Genomic DNA, 13,845 nt, shown 5'->3' on the forward strand with positions numbered 1-13,845 from the left:
GAGACACAGATTGCCTTAAGAATGGATGTGACTCCTGACACACAGGCTGCTCAGCACACACCTGCCCCTTTTACCAGATAAGCAGCAGTCTGCTGAGCCTCAAGTCACATGGAGACACACAAGTTCACTTGTCAACTTGGATTCTTTTTCTTCTAGTTTTCTATAATTAACACTAATTGCATGAGTTTTTTGTTTTTGCTTTTTTGTTTTGTTTTGAGACAGGACCCTACTATGTAGCCCAGGCTGACTTCCAATTCACAACCCTCCTGCCTCAGCCCCCTATGTGCAAGGTCTACAGATGTGTTCCATTATATACAGCCCTGAATTACTTTCACAGAAAAATCACTTTAGCTTTTTGGGTTTCTTTTTTTTTTTTGGTGGTACTGGGATTTGAGCTCACAGCTTCATACTTGCTAGGTAGGTTTTATACCACTTGAATCATGCATCTAGGAGAAAAAAAGTTAGTGCCAACTGTGCCCATCTGACTCTCTGGATCATCCGAGGCAGCATTTGAGTGGCGGGATCACAGTGGGAGAACGTTGCTTTCAGTCAGCTCCTCAGTACACCCAGCTCTCTGAGCCAGGACAGAAGGGCACAGGCTACAGTAGAAGCAGCAGCTGAAACAGTCAAAATCTCTGCTGAACAGTGCAAGTAAGACCCAGACTCACTTGGCACCTCGTGCTCCCAATCACAACCACAGCATATCCTCAGGAAACCCTGTTGCCATGTGACAGACTCTGCACAGGTCTGCTGTGACCCAGACAGGCCTAGTAGTGAAGAATAGGACCTTAGAAACTGGGGCCATCTGTCTTTCTTTCATTCCTTCCAGACATGTACAAGGCTAGAGGGAGGAGCTTACTTCTTTGCCACTTCCCACTAGTCCTGAGAGCTAGGAGTTCCCTGCATGGAACTTACTTCCTACAGAAGTAGGAAGGAAGCCCCTGATGAGTATTAAAGTGACAGAAAATACTTCATAGCAGTGCTCAGAGATACTAACCCTGATTCTGAAAAGTTGGTGTTGTACACTCCAGTCTAATTCAGGACCATGGGTCTTGGATTTCAACCCCTCATCTCAGGTTCCCCATCAGAAGATGAGATGTTAGCCTAAAGCGCTCCTGTACTTCTTCCTAGCTCTGACCTACAGCCTTCAATTCTTAGCAAAACATTTCTGGGTCTTTGTTTTGTTTCGTTGTTTTTTTTTTGTCAGTCATGGGGCTTAAAATCTGGGCCTGGGCGCTGTCCCCACACTCTTCAGCTCAAGGCCAGCTCTCTACCACTTGAGCCACAGCACAGTCTCACCGACTTTCCTGCCTGGGCTGGCTTTGAACCGTAATCCTCAGATCTCAGCCTCCTGAGTAGCTAGGATTACAGGCACGAGCCACTGGTGCCCAGCTCAGCAAAACATTTCTTAGCAAAATAACATCAATATGTGTACAGTATATATTGTAAATGTGCTATACACAAATGAAAACCCAGTGTGAGGCAAACCAAAGTCACCAAGGCAAATATCTATCTTCACCAGTAACTGGAGGGCAGAGACAGGAGCATTGTGACCTTGAGGCCAGCCCGGGCTATACAGTAAGACTCTGTTTCAATAAACAAATAAATATGGGGAGGGAGAGAAGGGGGAAATTTTTCTTTAAAAATAAACAAATAATCTGGGTATCAGTGGCTCACGCCTGTAATCCTAGCTACTCAGGAGGCTGAGATTTGAGGATCACAGTTCAAAGCCAGCCGGGCAGGAAAGTCTGTGAGACTCTTATCTCCAATAAACCACTAGAAAACCGGAAGTGGCGCTGTGGCTCAAGCGATAGAGCACTCGCCTTGAGCTGAAGAGTGCAGGGACAGTGCCCAAGCCCAGAGTTCAAGCCCCACCACAGACCAAAAACAATAATAATAAATAAACAAATAAAATTACCAAAGCCAAGCACCAGTGGCTCACAACCTACAATCCTAGCTACTCAGGAGGCTGAGATCTGAAATCACAGTTCGAAGCTAGCTTGGGCAAGAAAGTCTATAAGATTCATCTCCAATAAACTACTCAGAAAAAGCCAGATGTGGCAATGTAGCTCAAGTGGTAGAGCTCTGGTCTGAGCACAAAGAGGCTCAGGGATAGCTCCCAGGCCCTGAGTTCAAGCCCCAGGACTGACAAAAAAAAAAAAAAGAAAGAAAAGAAAAGAAAAAAAAGTGCCAGGAGCTGGTGGTTCACACTTGTAATTCTACCTATTTAGGAGGCTGAGATCTGAGGATCACAGTTCAAAGCCAGCCCAGGTAGACAAATCCAAGAAACTGATTATGAGTATGACTCTAAGCCAACTTACACCATATATAAGACCCTGTTCTCAAAAAGAAAAAGAAAGGGTAAAGAAAGAAAGAAATGTCAAAACTCTCCAAACTGATCTATAGAAGAAAAAAATGGAATTCCTACCAAAATTCCAACAACCTTTCTCATACAAATTGAAAAGGTCACTGAGTACCAGTGGCTCACCCCTCTAATCCTAGCTACTCAGGAAGCTGAGATGTGAGGATGAAAGTTCAAAGCCAGTCTAGACAGGAAAGTTTGTGAGTTTCTATCTCCAAATTAACAACTAAAAAGTTATAAGTGGAACTGTGACTCAAGTAGTAGATACCAGCCTTAAGCAAAAAACCTAAGGGACATCACCTAGGCCCTGAGTTCAAGCCCCAGTACTGGAATTTTTTTTAATCCAACTGGGCACCAGTGGGTCAGACCTATAATCCTTGCTACTCAGGATAGGATGTGTAGCTGAGCAGACAAATCTAAGTAACTTTTATTTCCAATTAACCACCAAAAAAGCCAGAAGTGGAGGTATAGCTCAAATGCCAAAGCACCAGCTGAAAACAAAAACTCAGGGTGAGAGATCAAAGCCCTAAATTTGAACTCTTAATATTCCCCGCCCCCCAAAAAGATGAAAAAGTCAACTGCCAAAATCATATGGACTTACAAGGGTCCGCAAGGAGCTAGAAAATTTTTGAAGAAACAGAACAAGGTTGGATGACTCACACTTCATGATTTCAGTACTACAAAACTACAGTAATCAAAACAGTGTGTTAATGGCATAAGGCAGATATATAGAAAAATGAAATGAAAAGTAAAGGCAAGAAACAAACCCAAATTGCTTTAATGAAAGTGCCAAGACCAAGCATAGGTTGTGACTGAAGAGGTAGAATGACTGCCTTACAAGCACAAGGCCTTGAGTTCAAATCCCAGTACTACCCCAATTCTCTCTCTCTCTCTCTCTCTCTCTCTCTCTCTCTCTCTCTCTCTCTCTCTCTCACACACACACACACACACACACACAAACACACACACACACACACACATGAAAAAAAGCAGTCTCTTCAACAAAGAGCGATGCTACAAATGTATTTCTACACACAAAATAGTGAAAGTGATACCTCATATTATAAAATTAAGTCATAATTATATATAAAATTAAGGCAAGGAGATGTAGGTATCTCTAAGTGTAACAGCACTTCATTAGAATGCATGAGATGCTAGCTTCAATCCCTAGGACCTTAAAACAAAACAAAAAAACTCACAAAATGGATTAATGAACTAAATATAATAGCTAAAACTAAAATTACTAGAAGATTCATGATCTTGGATACGGCATTGGATTCCTTCTGTTTTTCCAGTTCTACCACTGAGCTACAAAATCATGAAAACAAAAGATCAAAAAATTATACTTTATCCAAATTAAAGGTGTTGTATATCAAGAAGCATCAGGATACTCTTAGCTACTCAGGAGGTTAAGATCTGAGGATTTTGATTGGAAATCAGCCCAGGTAGAAAAGTCTATAAGACTCTTTATCTCGGGCTGGGAAGATGGCTCAGTGGTAGAGCGCTCGCCTTGCATGCTTGAGGCCCTGGGTTCAATTCCTCAGCACCACATAAACAGAAAGAAAAAAAAAGATGGAAGTGGCGTTGTGACTCAAGTGGTAGAGTGCTAGCCTTGAGCTGAAGAGCTGAGGGACAGCACCCAGGCCCAGAGTTCAGGCCCCACGACCGGACCCAAAAAAAAAAGACTCTTTATCTCCAAGTAGTCACTAAAAACCAGAAGCAGAACTTTAGGTCAAGTGGTAGAGCACCAGATGTGAGCAAAAAAAAAAAAAAAGCTAAGGGACAGTGCACAGGCCTAAGTTTAAGCCTCAGTACTAGCTATAGACATAGACATAGACAGATACACACACACACACACACACACACACACACACATCCTTGAAAATGTTGCTACATGAAACAAATCAGATACAAAAGGACACATTGTAGGAGGCAATTTGCAGAAGCTATCTAGAATAAGCAAATACATAAAGACAGAATGGGGAGAAATAAAAGGCTAGGAGGAAGAGGAAACAAAGTTACTGCTTAGTGAGTAGAGTTTCTGTTTGGAGTGATGAAACCATCTTGGAAGTAGACAGGGTGATAGTCACATAACACCACAAATGTGTATCACTAAACTGCACACTTAAAATGTAATTGCATATTTTGTTATAGATAATTAGGACATATGCAGAGTCACACCCCTATGGATATGCATGCCAGCATGAGCCTCCTCTGGCTTTCCTGATAACACAAGTAGGGCCTTGGCACAGAGCTGAATGGAAAGCATCAGAGTATTCTGTATTCTGGCCTCTTGTCAGGGCCAGAAATAAGAAGTCCCTCTCGACTAGCACAGAGCAAATGAGAAGAATGAAGAACACAAGCCCTGCTCTTTTTACTTTCTATCGATTTCTTCTTGGAGAGAAAGTGGATTTTATAGGTTAGCAAACCCAAGGCACTTTTAATAATGGTTGCGTGAGACAAATGAGTCAATGGCTATAAGACCTGAATATTTTTAATTTAACCTCCATCAATGGGAGGTCTCGAGACCCACAGAGCTCTGGCAGGAAGTGATAAAGAGGAGAGAAAAGAAGAGAGACAAGGTCCTCAGTTACGGAGTGGAGATGGGTCTTGGTTCTTAGGGTCTGTGGGGAAAGATGAAAGATGAAAGAGTCTGTCACCATGGCCCCCTTCCCTAGACCTCAAGGAGCTGTTAGAATCACATCTGACAGCTTCATCTTGACATCTAACACCTCAGGCATGGCTTAGCAGGCTGGCAATCTTATTCCTATCAGAACTTGCCCCAGATAAAAGAAATCAACAGCCTCTAAAACAGAGAGGACTCTGGGACAGTGGCTACAAAATGGTCCAAAGGGACCATTCAGGAAAAACACTAACTGACATTTAGGTCTGAAATGAGGGCTAGTACTTGACACTGGGTGTGTGTGTGGGGGGGTGTGCGTGCGCACACACACACACACACACACACACGCACGCACACACACACACGCACACACGATGACCTCAGCCTTTTCCCACATCCCTACCCAGTCCAAGGTGTCAGAGGGCTGGGCTCTGCTCCATGGCCAAGTCATCCAGCTTTATTGCTTGCAACATATACACTTCATATTTCATTAACAAGACCCCAACCGCAGAACTACAAAAATGTTCCATGTGTACTTTGAAGAAAATTTCAGAGAGATATCTTTTAGATACAGCCATCTATCCTTCTCTTAGTGATGGTTCCCTCACCACACAGACCCCCTCTAGGGCCCTTTATTCTTATCCAGTGGCCCCCAAATAAAAATGGCATGTGATGAGCTGGAGATGTGACTCAAGTGCTATAGCACTTGCGTAGCAAGCTGAAGATCCTGACTTTAAATCCCAATAGTGGGGGTTGGGGAGGAGAGGGGAAGGGAGAAGGGGAAGGAAAGAAGAGGGAAGGGGAAGAGAAAGGGGAGGGAAGGGGAAGGAGAGAGGAAAGGGGAAGGGGAAGGAGAGGAAAAAAAAGAAAAGAAATGGCACATGGTAGCTACCACTTGGGGTTACTAAGTTCATCTCAGTGCTCCAACCTGGTGAGCTCTGGTTTCCTTTGCAAAAGGGAATCTCCCCTACATAGTGACCTATCTAAGGAAAATAAAAATATTCCAGAAAATGAAGAAACAAATGGGGGTGGGGAGGTAGCATCTAGAAATTTCTTAGAAAATTCATAGAAACTTCTCTATAGGCCAATGTTTGACCAAGGAAGGTTTCAGATATCAAAAATCAGCCATACTTCCCACTCTCGGCTCACAATTGGAATTCCCTACAGTGAATAGGGAGACCTCACCAAAAAGTGGACAGCATGCAGGTTCTAGTTCTCTCAGCCAATACCACACCCCAGGGTACCAAAACTAGACCAGAGCTTTAATCTTCAACACAAGTAAGCCATATGACAACCCAGGAGGCTCTGGAGTCCAATTAGCATGTCTCTAGAAGCAGCACAATGAATGTGTCATCTGGGGAGAGACGCAGCCCAAAGGTCAGCAGCCACTAGCTCTGGGGGGGCAGTCAGGGAGAACAGGGCTCAACCACCCCTGTACCTGCCTTGGGCAAGGACAGCACCTACCTCTCAGGACAGGCAGCCAGGACAAAGCCTTTAGCAATCCACAGATAAGCAATGAACTTTTTTCACAACACTGAGACTGACATGTGTAGACTCTGGCCATGGGTTGTCTCTAGCCTGTAAGGGCCTAGGCTCAGTAACTCTCTAGGCCAGACCAGGACGATGGCAGATGAGATCTTTTTTTTCCTTGTCTGTCATAGGGATTGAACTCAGTCTGGGGTACTGACCCTGAGGTCTTTTGCTCAAGGTTAGTGTTCTATACTTTGAGCCACAGCACCACTTCCATCTTTTTTTTTTTTTGCTAATGGACAGATAAGAGTGCCCGAGAGCCAGGCGCCAGTGGCTCATGCCTATAATCCTAGCTACTCAGGAGGCTGAGATCTGAGGATTGTGGTTCAAAGTCAGTCTGAGCAGAAAACTGGAAGGGGCCCTGTGGCTCAAGGGGTAGAGTGTTCTCCTTGAGCTGGAGACCTGAGGGACAGCGCCCAGGCCCAGAGTTCAAGCCTCATGGCCAACCAAAACAAAAGGAAGAGAGTGTCCTGGATTTGTCTACCCAGGCTAGCTATGAACTACGATTCTCAGATCTCAGCTTCCAGAGTAGCTAGGATTATAGGCATGAGCCTTCGGTGCCTGGCAGCTGGTGATATCTTAATGAACTTAATGATTCTTTGAAACTCTATGGAAAATCACTTTGGGTGATCCTGACTCATATGAAGGAAAACCCTTGAACATGGAACAGTGTTACTTTCAGATTAAAGGTGGTAACGTCAAACTATAGAGAACTCTAACACAAACAGAGTCACTTTACCTGAGAAGCTTCCCTGCCTACCAGTCTTCAGCATCCCTCCTCTGCATCTCCCATATGGTAGAAAGAGGAAAAGACAACAGCTGTGAGAACTATGCCCGGGGTAAAGGACCTAAAGCTCCTGGCCCACACTGGAATGGTAAACCAGACCAGCAGAGTCTCTTTTTTCCAAGCCATAACCTCTGTATACTCCAACTGCCCTCAGGACAAAGTACATACATCTTGGCCACAGTACACAAGAGGTTTTCAATCTGGCCCCTGCCTACCTTGTGCCCTAGTGGCCATATCTTTTTTTTTGGGGGGGGGAGGGGAACAGGGGGTAGGGGACCTGGGGATTTAATTCAGGGCCTTGTGCTATTATTCTATTTTTGAGACAGGGTCTCACTGTTTCCTAGGCTAGCCCCAAAATCTTGGATTTACCTGATACTCCTGTTCCGAGCAGTTAGAACTACAGGTGTGCCACCATGACCAGCTGTGCCTTCACAGGATGTTTAACACCATCTTCTGCCTGAAAGCATTTGTTTCTCACTTTGTCACCTTAAACACTCTCTTTCTATTCAGCATCACTAATTCTTCTATGATGTTTTCCCCAAACTTGGGGGGTATAGAAGGAAGTCTATGCTATGGGCTACCCTGCAAAGGAACCAGAGGCTGATCCTTGCTAGATCCCCTATGAGGTTACCGGTAGAGGCTTATCTCTCTTCTCTCTAGACCAGCATCAAGTCTGTTCTTGGAGCCCAACCTAAGACGAAATAATGTATGTTGATTCTGATATATAGTATGAATGGATAGGTGGCATTGCTGCCTGACCAAAGGAAATCAGCAGCAGGAGCAAATAAGAGCTGGTTGGCTATGGCCAGAGATTCCTGCTCAGGGCTTAGCTGCAAAGAACAATCCCCACCCCTCCCCACACCATCCAATACTCTAGTCTAGGCTTGCTGTTCTTGGGTAGAGCCACTCATCACATGTCAGGAGGCCTCCGCCACTGGGATGATATTACAGTCTATTTTGAGGGTCACACTGGAGCATCTGTCAGCTGGGCCAACCACACCCTTCATGTGTCATCACTAAGAGCCGGGACATTCACAGGTCCATGAATTCTGACTGAGGAAGCTGCTCTTACTCTAAAGACCCTCAGCTTCAGAGCCTGCTTGGTTTCTTGGAAAGATCACCCTTTACCTTCTGGCACCACTGACAGTAATCATACATCTCCTCACCCCACCAGACCTGTTCCCAAGGTTCATAGCTCTGGTGACTTGGCAAAATACAGCTGAAGGCAGTAAGTCTGTGCCAAGCTCTGAGCTCAAACATGGCCCCTCCTTCAGAGTTCTCCCAAACACGTGGGCAGAGACCCAAAAGCCCAACACCCTGACATGAAGCTAATTACCCCTCAGACTGATAAGTCCACAGGTTCCATCTGCTAAGAAACTCCTACTCATTCCTCATAAGCAAGCTCAGGCTTTGCCTCCTCTTGTAAAGAGCCTTTCGGTCCATTCTCAGTTACTGAGTAGGCCACAGGCTCCCTGAGGACAAGGCTGGCCTATGCTGGCTTGACTTCTGTTTTCCTGCACCTGGCACACAGCCTGGAACAAAGAAAGGACAACTAAATACTCTATAAACTCTTGAAATAAAACCTTTCTGATCAGAGTAGCTTAGTGTGTTCTTCTACAAAAGATGTTGTGAGAACAGCGGCATTTCTGGGAGAACTACAACACTAAAAGTGGATTCATAAATACCTTCTACAAAGGTGATATATACCAATCTACAGAAAAACTACATATTCAGCTGGACACCAGTGGTTCACACCTGTAATCCCAACTACTCTGGAGACTGAGATCTGAGGATCTCAGTTCAAAGCCAACACGGGCAGGAAAGTCTGAGACTCTTATCTCCAATAAACCACTCAGAAAAGCAGAAGTGTAACTATGGCTCAAGTGATAAAGCTCTAGCCTTGAGTTGAAGAGCTGAGAGACACTGCGTAGGCCCAGAGTTCAAGCCCCAAGACCAACAACAACAACAACAAAAACCCTTTAAATTCAATGAATAAATATATTGATCAAGCCCAGCACATAACTGTCATACTTCTCTAGTCCCACTCTAGTCCCACTGAACCCCTTTCTGCTCTATCCCCTAACACTATGATCCTATAAGAACCTAAGATGTTCCTTCTTTAACCCAGAAAAAGAATACAATAGTAGCCACAATGGAGAAAAATAATAGCAGCATATATACATATATCTGGGATCAAGCAAGAACATAGGGTGGGTTAAGATATTCCACTGCACATTTTAAGCCCTGAAGCCAGAGCAGGCCACCAAATATCTGAGACTCAGGCCACTCCCACAAAACAGGTACATCATCATTTATTCCAACCATTTTCTAGAGATGCTGTAAGGCTAAATGAGACAACACAGGAAAACTACAGAACCAATTAATCTTTGGATCATCAAGAAAACTGGAGTCAGAAATATATTTTAACACTGGCAGGAAAGAGGAAACAAGTCAGTCAATGCCTGTAACTGCTTTTGGCCTCCTCAAAACCACCCTTGACAGGGCTGGGAATGTAGCTTAGTGATAGAGTGCTTGCCTAGCATGCTCGAAACCCTGGGTTCGATTCTTCAGTAACACATTAACAGAAAAAGGGGAGGGGGGGAACCACCCTTGAGTTGGTGCCAGTGGCTCATGTCTATAATCCTAGCTACACAGGAGGCTGAGATATGAGGCTCACGGTTGGAAGCTAGGCCTGGTAGAAATGTCCATGAGACCCCTATCTCCAACTGATCACCCAAGAAAGCCAGAAGTAGAGCTGTGATTCAAATGGTAGAGCACTAGCCTTGAACAAAAAGAGCACAGAGATAGCACCCAAATCTTGAATTCAAGCCCCAGGACCAGCACAAATAAAACAACAACAACAAAAACACCCCTGACCCATATCAACATCTGGCTACATGTTAACCATGAAAAGGCTTTCAAAGATTCCATAAAGTGGCCATGAAGAACCATTAATACACTCACTATCTGGTCAGCTGAAGCAGGCCATTGTAGACATACAGACAACCTAAAGTGACACAGATCCACTTAAATATTAAAAGCCAGTTAAAGAAATACAAAGCTCTTTAAACACTCCTCTTGTGAAAAGTTGTTCTTGTCTCTAAACAGCTCAGCTGATATATATATTAAAAAAAAAAAAAAGACTTATAAAAAAAAACCTCCATTTTCTTCCCTATTCATTTAAGAAATGCCCCTCAGCTTTCTTAGCAATATGAGACTCAAGCACCAACATCTGGGTCAACTTTCTAACTATTATAGAGTGTTTGGGCTTTTTTGTTTTTGTTTTTTTGTACTTTGTCAGTCATGGGGCTTGAGCTCTGGGCCTGGGCACTGTCCCTCAGCCTTCAGCACAAAGCTAGCACCCTACCACTTGAACCATAGCACCATTTCCAGCTTTTTCTGTTTATGTAGTACCAAGGAATCGAACCCAGGGCCTCATGCATGCACGGCAAGCACTCTACCACTGAGCCACCTTCCTAGCCCTTAAGAAGTCATTCTCATTTACACTAGCTCAAGTAAATTATATTCTTCTATCATATCATAGAAAGGGACTATTAAGTCTTTAAAGTCCTATCTGAAACTTAAATATGTATCCTGTCTGTAAAGGAACTATATAGGGATGAAAGTAAAAGATATAACAGCTTTCCACAATTAGAATTTCAGAATCATAAGCCAGGCACAAAGGCTCACACCTGTAATCCTAGCTACTCAAGAGGTGGAGATCTGAGGATCGCTATTCAAAGCCAGCCTGGGCAAGCCCATGAGACTCTTCAATTAATCACCAGAAAACTGGAAGTAGCTCAAAGTGGTAGAGCACTAGCCTTAGACAAAAGTGCTCAGGTGCTGGGCACTGGTTCCTAGCTACTCAGGAGGCTGAGACCTGAGAATCGCAGTTCATAGCCAGCCGTGGCAGGAAAGTCTGTGAGACTCTAATCTCCAATTAAACACACACACAAAAGCCATTAAGTGGCGCTGTGGCTCAAAATGGTAGATCCCTATCCTTGAGCAAAAGAACTCAAGGATAGCTCCAGGCTCTGAGTTCAAGCCCCATGACCAACAACAACAACAAAAAAGCTCAGGGGTAGTGCCCAGGCAAAGTTCAAGTCCCATGACCAACAAAGAAAGACAAAACAAAACAAAACTCAGGACAGAGCCATGACCTGAGTTCAAGCCCTGGGACCAGCACACACACACACACACAAAAAAAAGAAGTTCAGACTCATCACATTCTAGGGTTAATGGCAGCTTAGATGTTGGCCCTAGCAGCTGTCAGTACAGATGAAGAAACAAGATGTACTCAAGCCCACAGAGCCCTACCAGGCAAAGGAGTTAAAACAACACAAAGAAGGCAGGGAAGTTTCTGATTCTGGCAGTTCTGCTCCAAGTTCAACCCCTTTATCAGGTATTTTGCATACACTGTAAGAGGAGCAGTCCCTAGGAGAGAAAAACTCCTCAAAATTCTTAAAAAACACACACTCAGATCAAAGAAGAACTGAGTGTGGCCAAACTTTTCATACCATACCTAAAATATAACGAAGAAAGCTTTTGCCAAAGCAGTTACAGTCATGGTATTTCCTATCTTAAACACATCCTTTGTTGCAATCACTAGAAAAAAGGGATGACTGGAAGAAAAAAGGAAAAAAGAGTGAAAAATGTTCACTCTGATGTTTAGTGTCTGTTTACATAACCCTCAAGAAGGGCGTTGCCCTTATGCTAACTTTAATGAGGACCTTCTAAAAGCTGGTCAGACTGGTGTTCAAGTCCCTGGACTGAAAAACAAGTTTATAAGCAACAAGGTCACTTGATTCTGACCATGTTATGTTGTTTACCGAGATGACAGTGGCCACTAGAGCTTTGATGAATGCTGCAAAGATTCTACTATCCCTTTGAAGCCTACTAGAGACTCTATATGACTAAATGCCATAAAAAGGACCTTGAGTATAAAAAAGGGGAAGTCTTGAAGGGCACAGGCTAGTAGGGGAAATCCCATTCTGTACACTGAATTAATAATGTAAACCTGTTATCTGTGTTTCTGATCTGTGAAGTATTTGTTTACATCACTTTAAAAAAAAAAAAACAAAGGGTCCCTGATTTATCCACAATGTGTCTACTTTCTATCAAGGCCCAATGCTTAGACCAAGCTATATCCCTCCTTAAAGAGGAGTTATATCAATCACAGGAGGCCTGAAACTCTCACCACAGGGAACAGCTCAGTGTGGGAGTGGGGAAAAGAGGGTAGTAAAAAGGGGCTTACCCATCTCTTCCTTTGCTGATGATCTTCACCTCAAAGTAATAAATACCACAGGCAGCGGGTATGGGGTGAGTAGCTCGAACTGAGGCTGCATCTTTGTGATTTTTGCCATGACCTAATGGGAAAAGACAAGAAACAAATTCGGCAGAAGTAAATGCAAATGGAAACCTCATTCTTCTCAGCTCCATGGCAACTTCATCCTCCCTTGGTTAAGCACTTATAGCTCAAGGAATAAATGGACAACTGAGTAAACACATAGAACTCCCACATCTGGCTTACCTCCTCTTGAGATAGCCCTCCCTGAGCCACTGCCCTTCATAATCACAAAACAGGGTATAGGCAAAGTGGGGACTTGCAAAAGATACTGAGCATTCCTGGCAGACTCCTCAGAACCCAGGCAGCCCACCCGAGAGATCAGGGAAAGGGGGAGGCAAACATGGATAACACTCTCAACAACAACTTTAGCACACAACCCCAGCCCAGTATAGGATGACTAGCAGGCAGGATAGTCCATTCGTCTTACTAATGGTGGGAAGATGTTATCACCTCTTTTTGCAGACATCCCTGAAACTAAGCAGAGGTAAAGAGCCAGCCCAGAGACGCTCTACAGTAGAAGGGTTAGCTCAGCACAGAGTTTGGACACCTGTTGGAGTTCTCCTGACCATTGGGTGTCTCAGGGAAGGGCAAAGCAAGGAAGTCAACCCTCGGCCTGGTCAGCTCCACCACTCTAAACACTTCACAGGGGGGCTAAGGCCTAAACCGGAAAACTCAGACAAGGAAAGGGACGTGATGGAATGGGGCCAAACAACATAGCAGACACTCTGGACTTGTCCCCCCAGCGGCCAGACGGGTCGATACCTTTGTAGTGGACACGGAGGTTGCCCTGAGAGAGGCCGATGTAGTTGTACTTGTCCTTGGGGCTCCAGGAACGCGGCAATGGCGTCTCGTGTTGGTTGACCGCGGGGTACAGGCGCTGCAGGCGCCGGCTCAGCTCCTGATCCCCGGGGGACGGCAGCCCGCCCCCAGCCCCCCCGCTGGAGGAGTCCCCAGCCTGCGGGCTCCCTGCTCCCGGGTCCACCGTCGCCGCCGCCATCTTGGTGGGAGCTGCTATTGTGTCACTGGGGGCGGGGAGGAGCGCGACCAGATCCGCCCCACTCAGCCAATGGCCCGCGAGTCTCCCGGGGCCGCAGGGAAACCGAGTCCGAGTCCAGCACCTCGCTTTGGACATTGCTGAGCTTGCCACATTTTAGACTCAATATCCCACAATGCAGAGCGCCCCAGAGGCGGACCGA

General features: G+C 44.9%; 1 protein-coding gene across 1 annotated transcript in view; it reads right to left on the reverse strand.

The window, feature by feature from the left end:
* Window positions 1-13,671, reverse strand: part of LOC138807014 (ran-binding protein 10) — a 55,929-nt gene extending 42,258 nt beyond the window's left edge. Inside the window, exons 1-2 of the mRNA XM_069992575.1 lie at window positions 13,412-13,671; window positions 12,557-12,668 (exon numbers count right to left, since the gene is read on the reverse strand). Coding sequence (XP_069848676.1) covers window positions 12,557-12,668; window positions 13,412-13,646 — 347 coding nt within the window. The 5' untranslated portion in view covers window positions 13,647-13,671. The remainder of the gene's footprint in view (window positions 1-12,556; window positions 12,669-13,411) is intronic.
* Between the last annotated feature and the right edge of the window lie 174 nt (window positions 13,672-13,845).

This window comes from Dipodomys merriami, unplaced genomic scaffold (genome assembly GCF_024711535.1).
Source record: "Dipodomys merriami isolate MVZ:Mamm:240054 unplaced genomic scaffold, mDipMer1.0.p SCAF_41, whole genome shotgun sequence".
Classification (NCBI taxonomy): Eukaryota; Metazoa; Chordata; class Mammalia; order Rodentia; family Heteromyidae; genus Dipodomys; species Dipodomys merriami.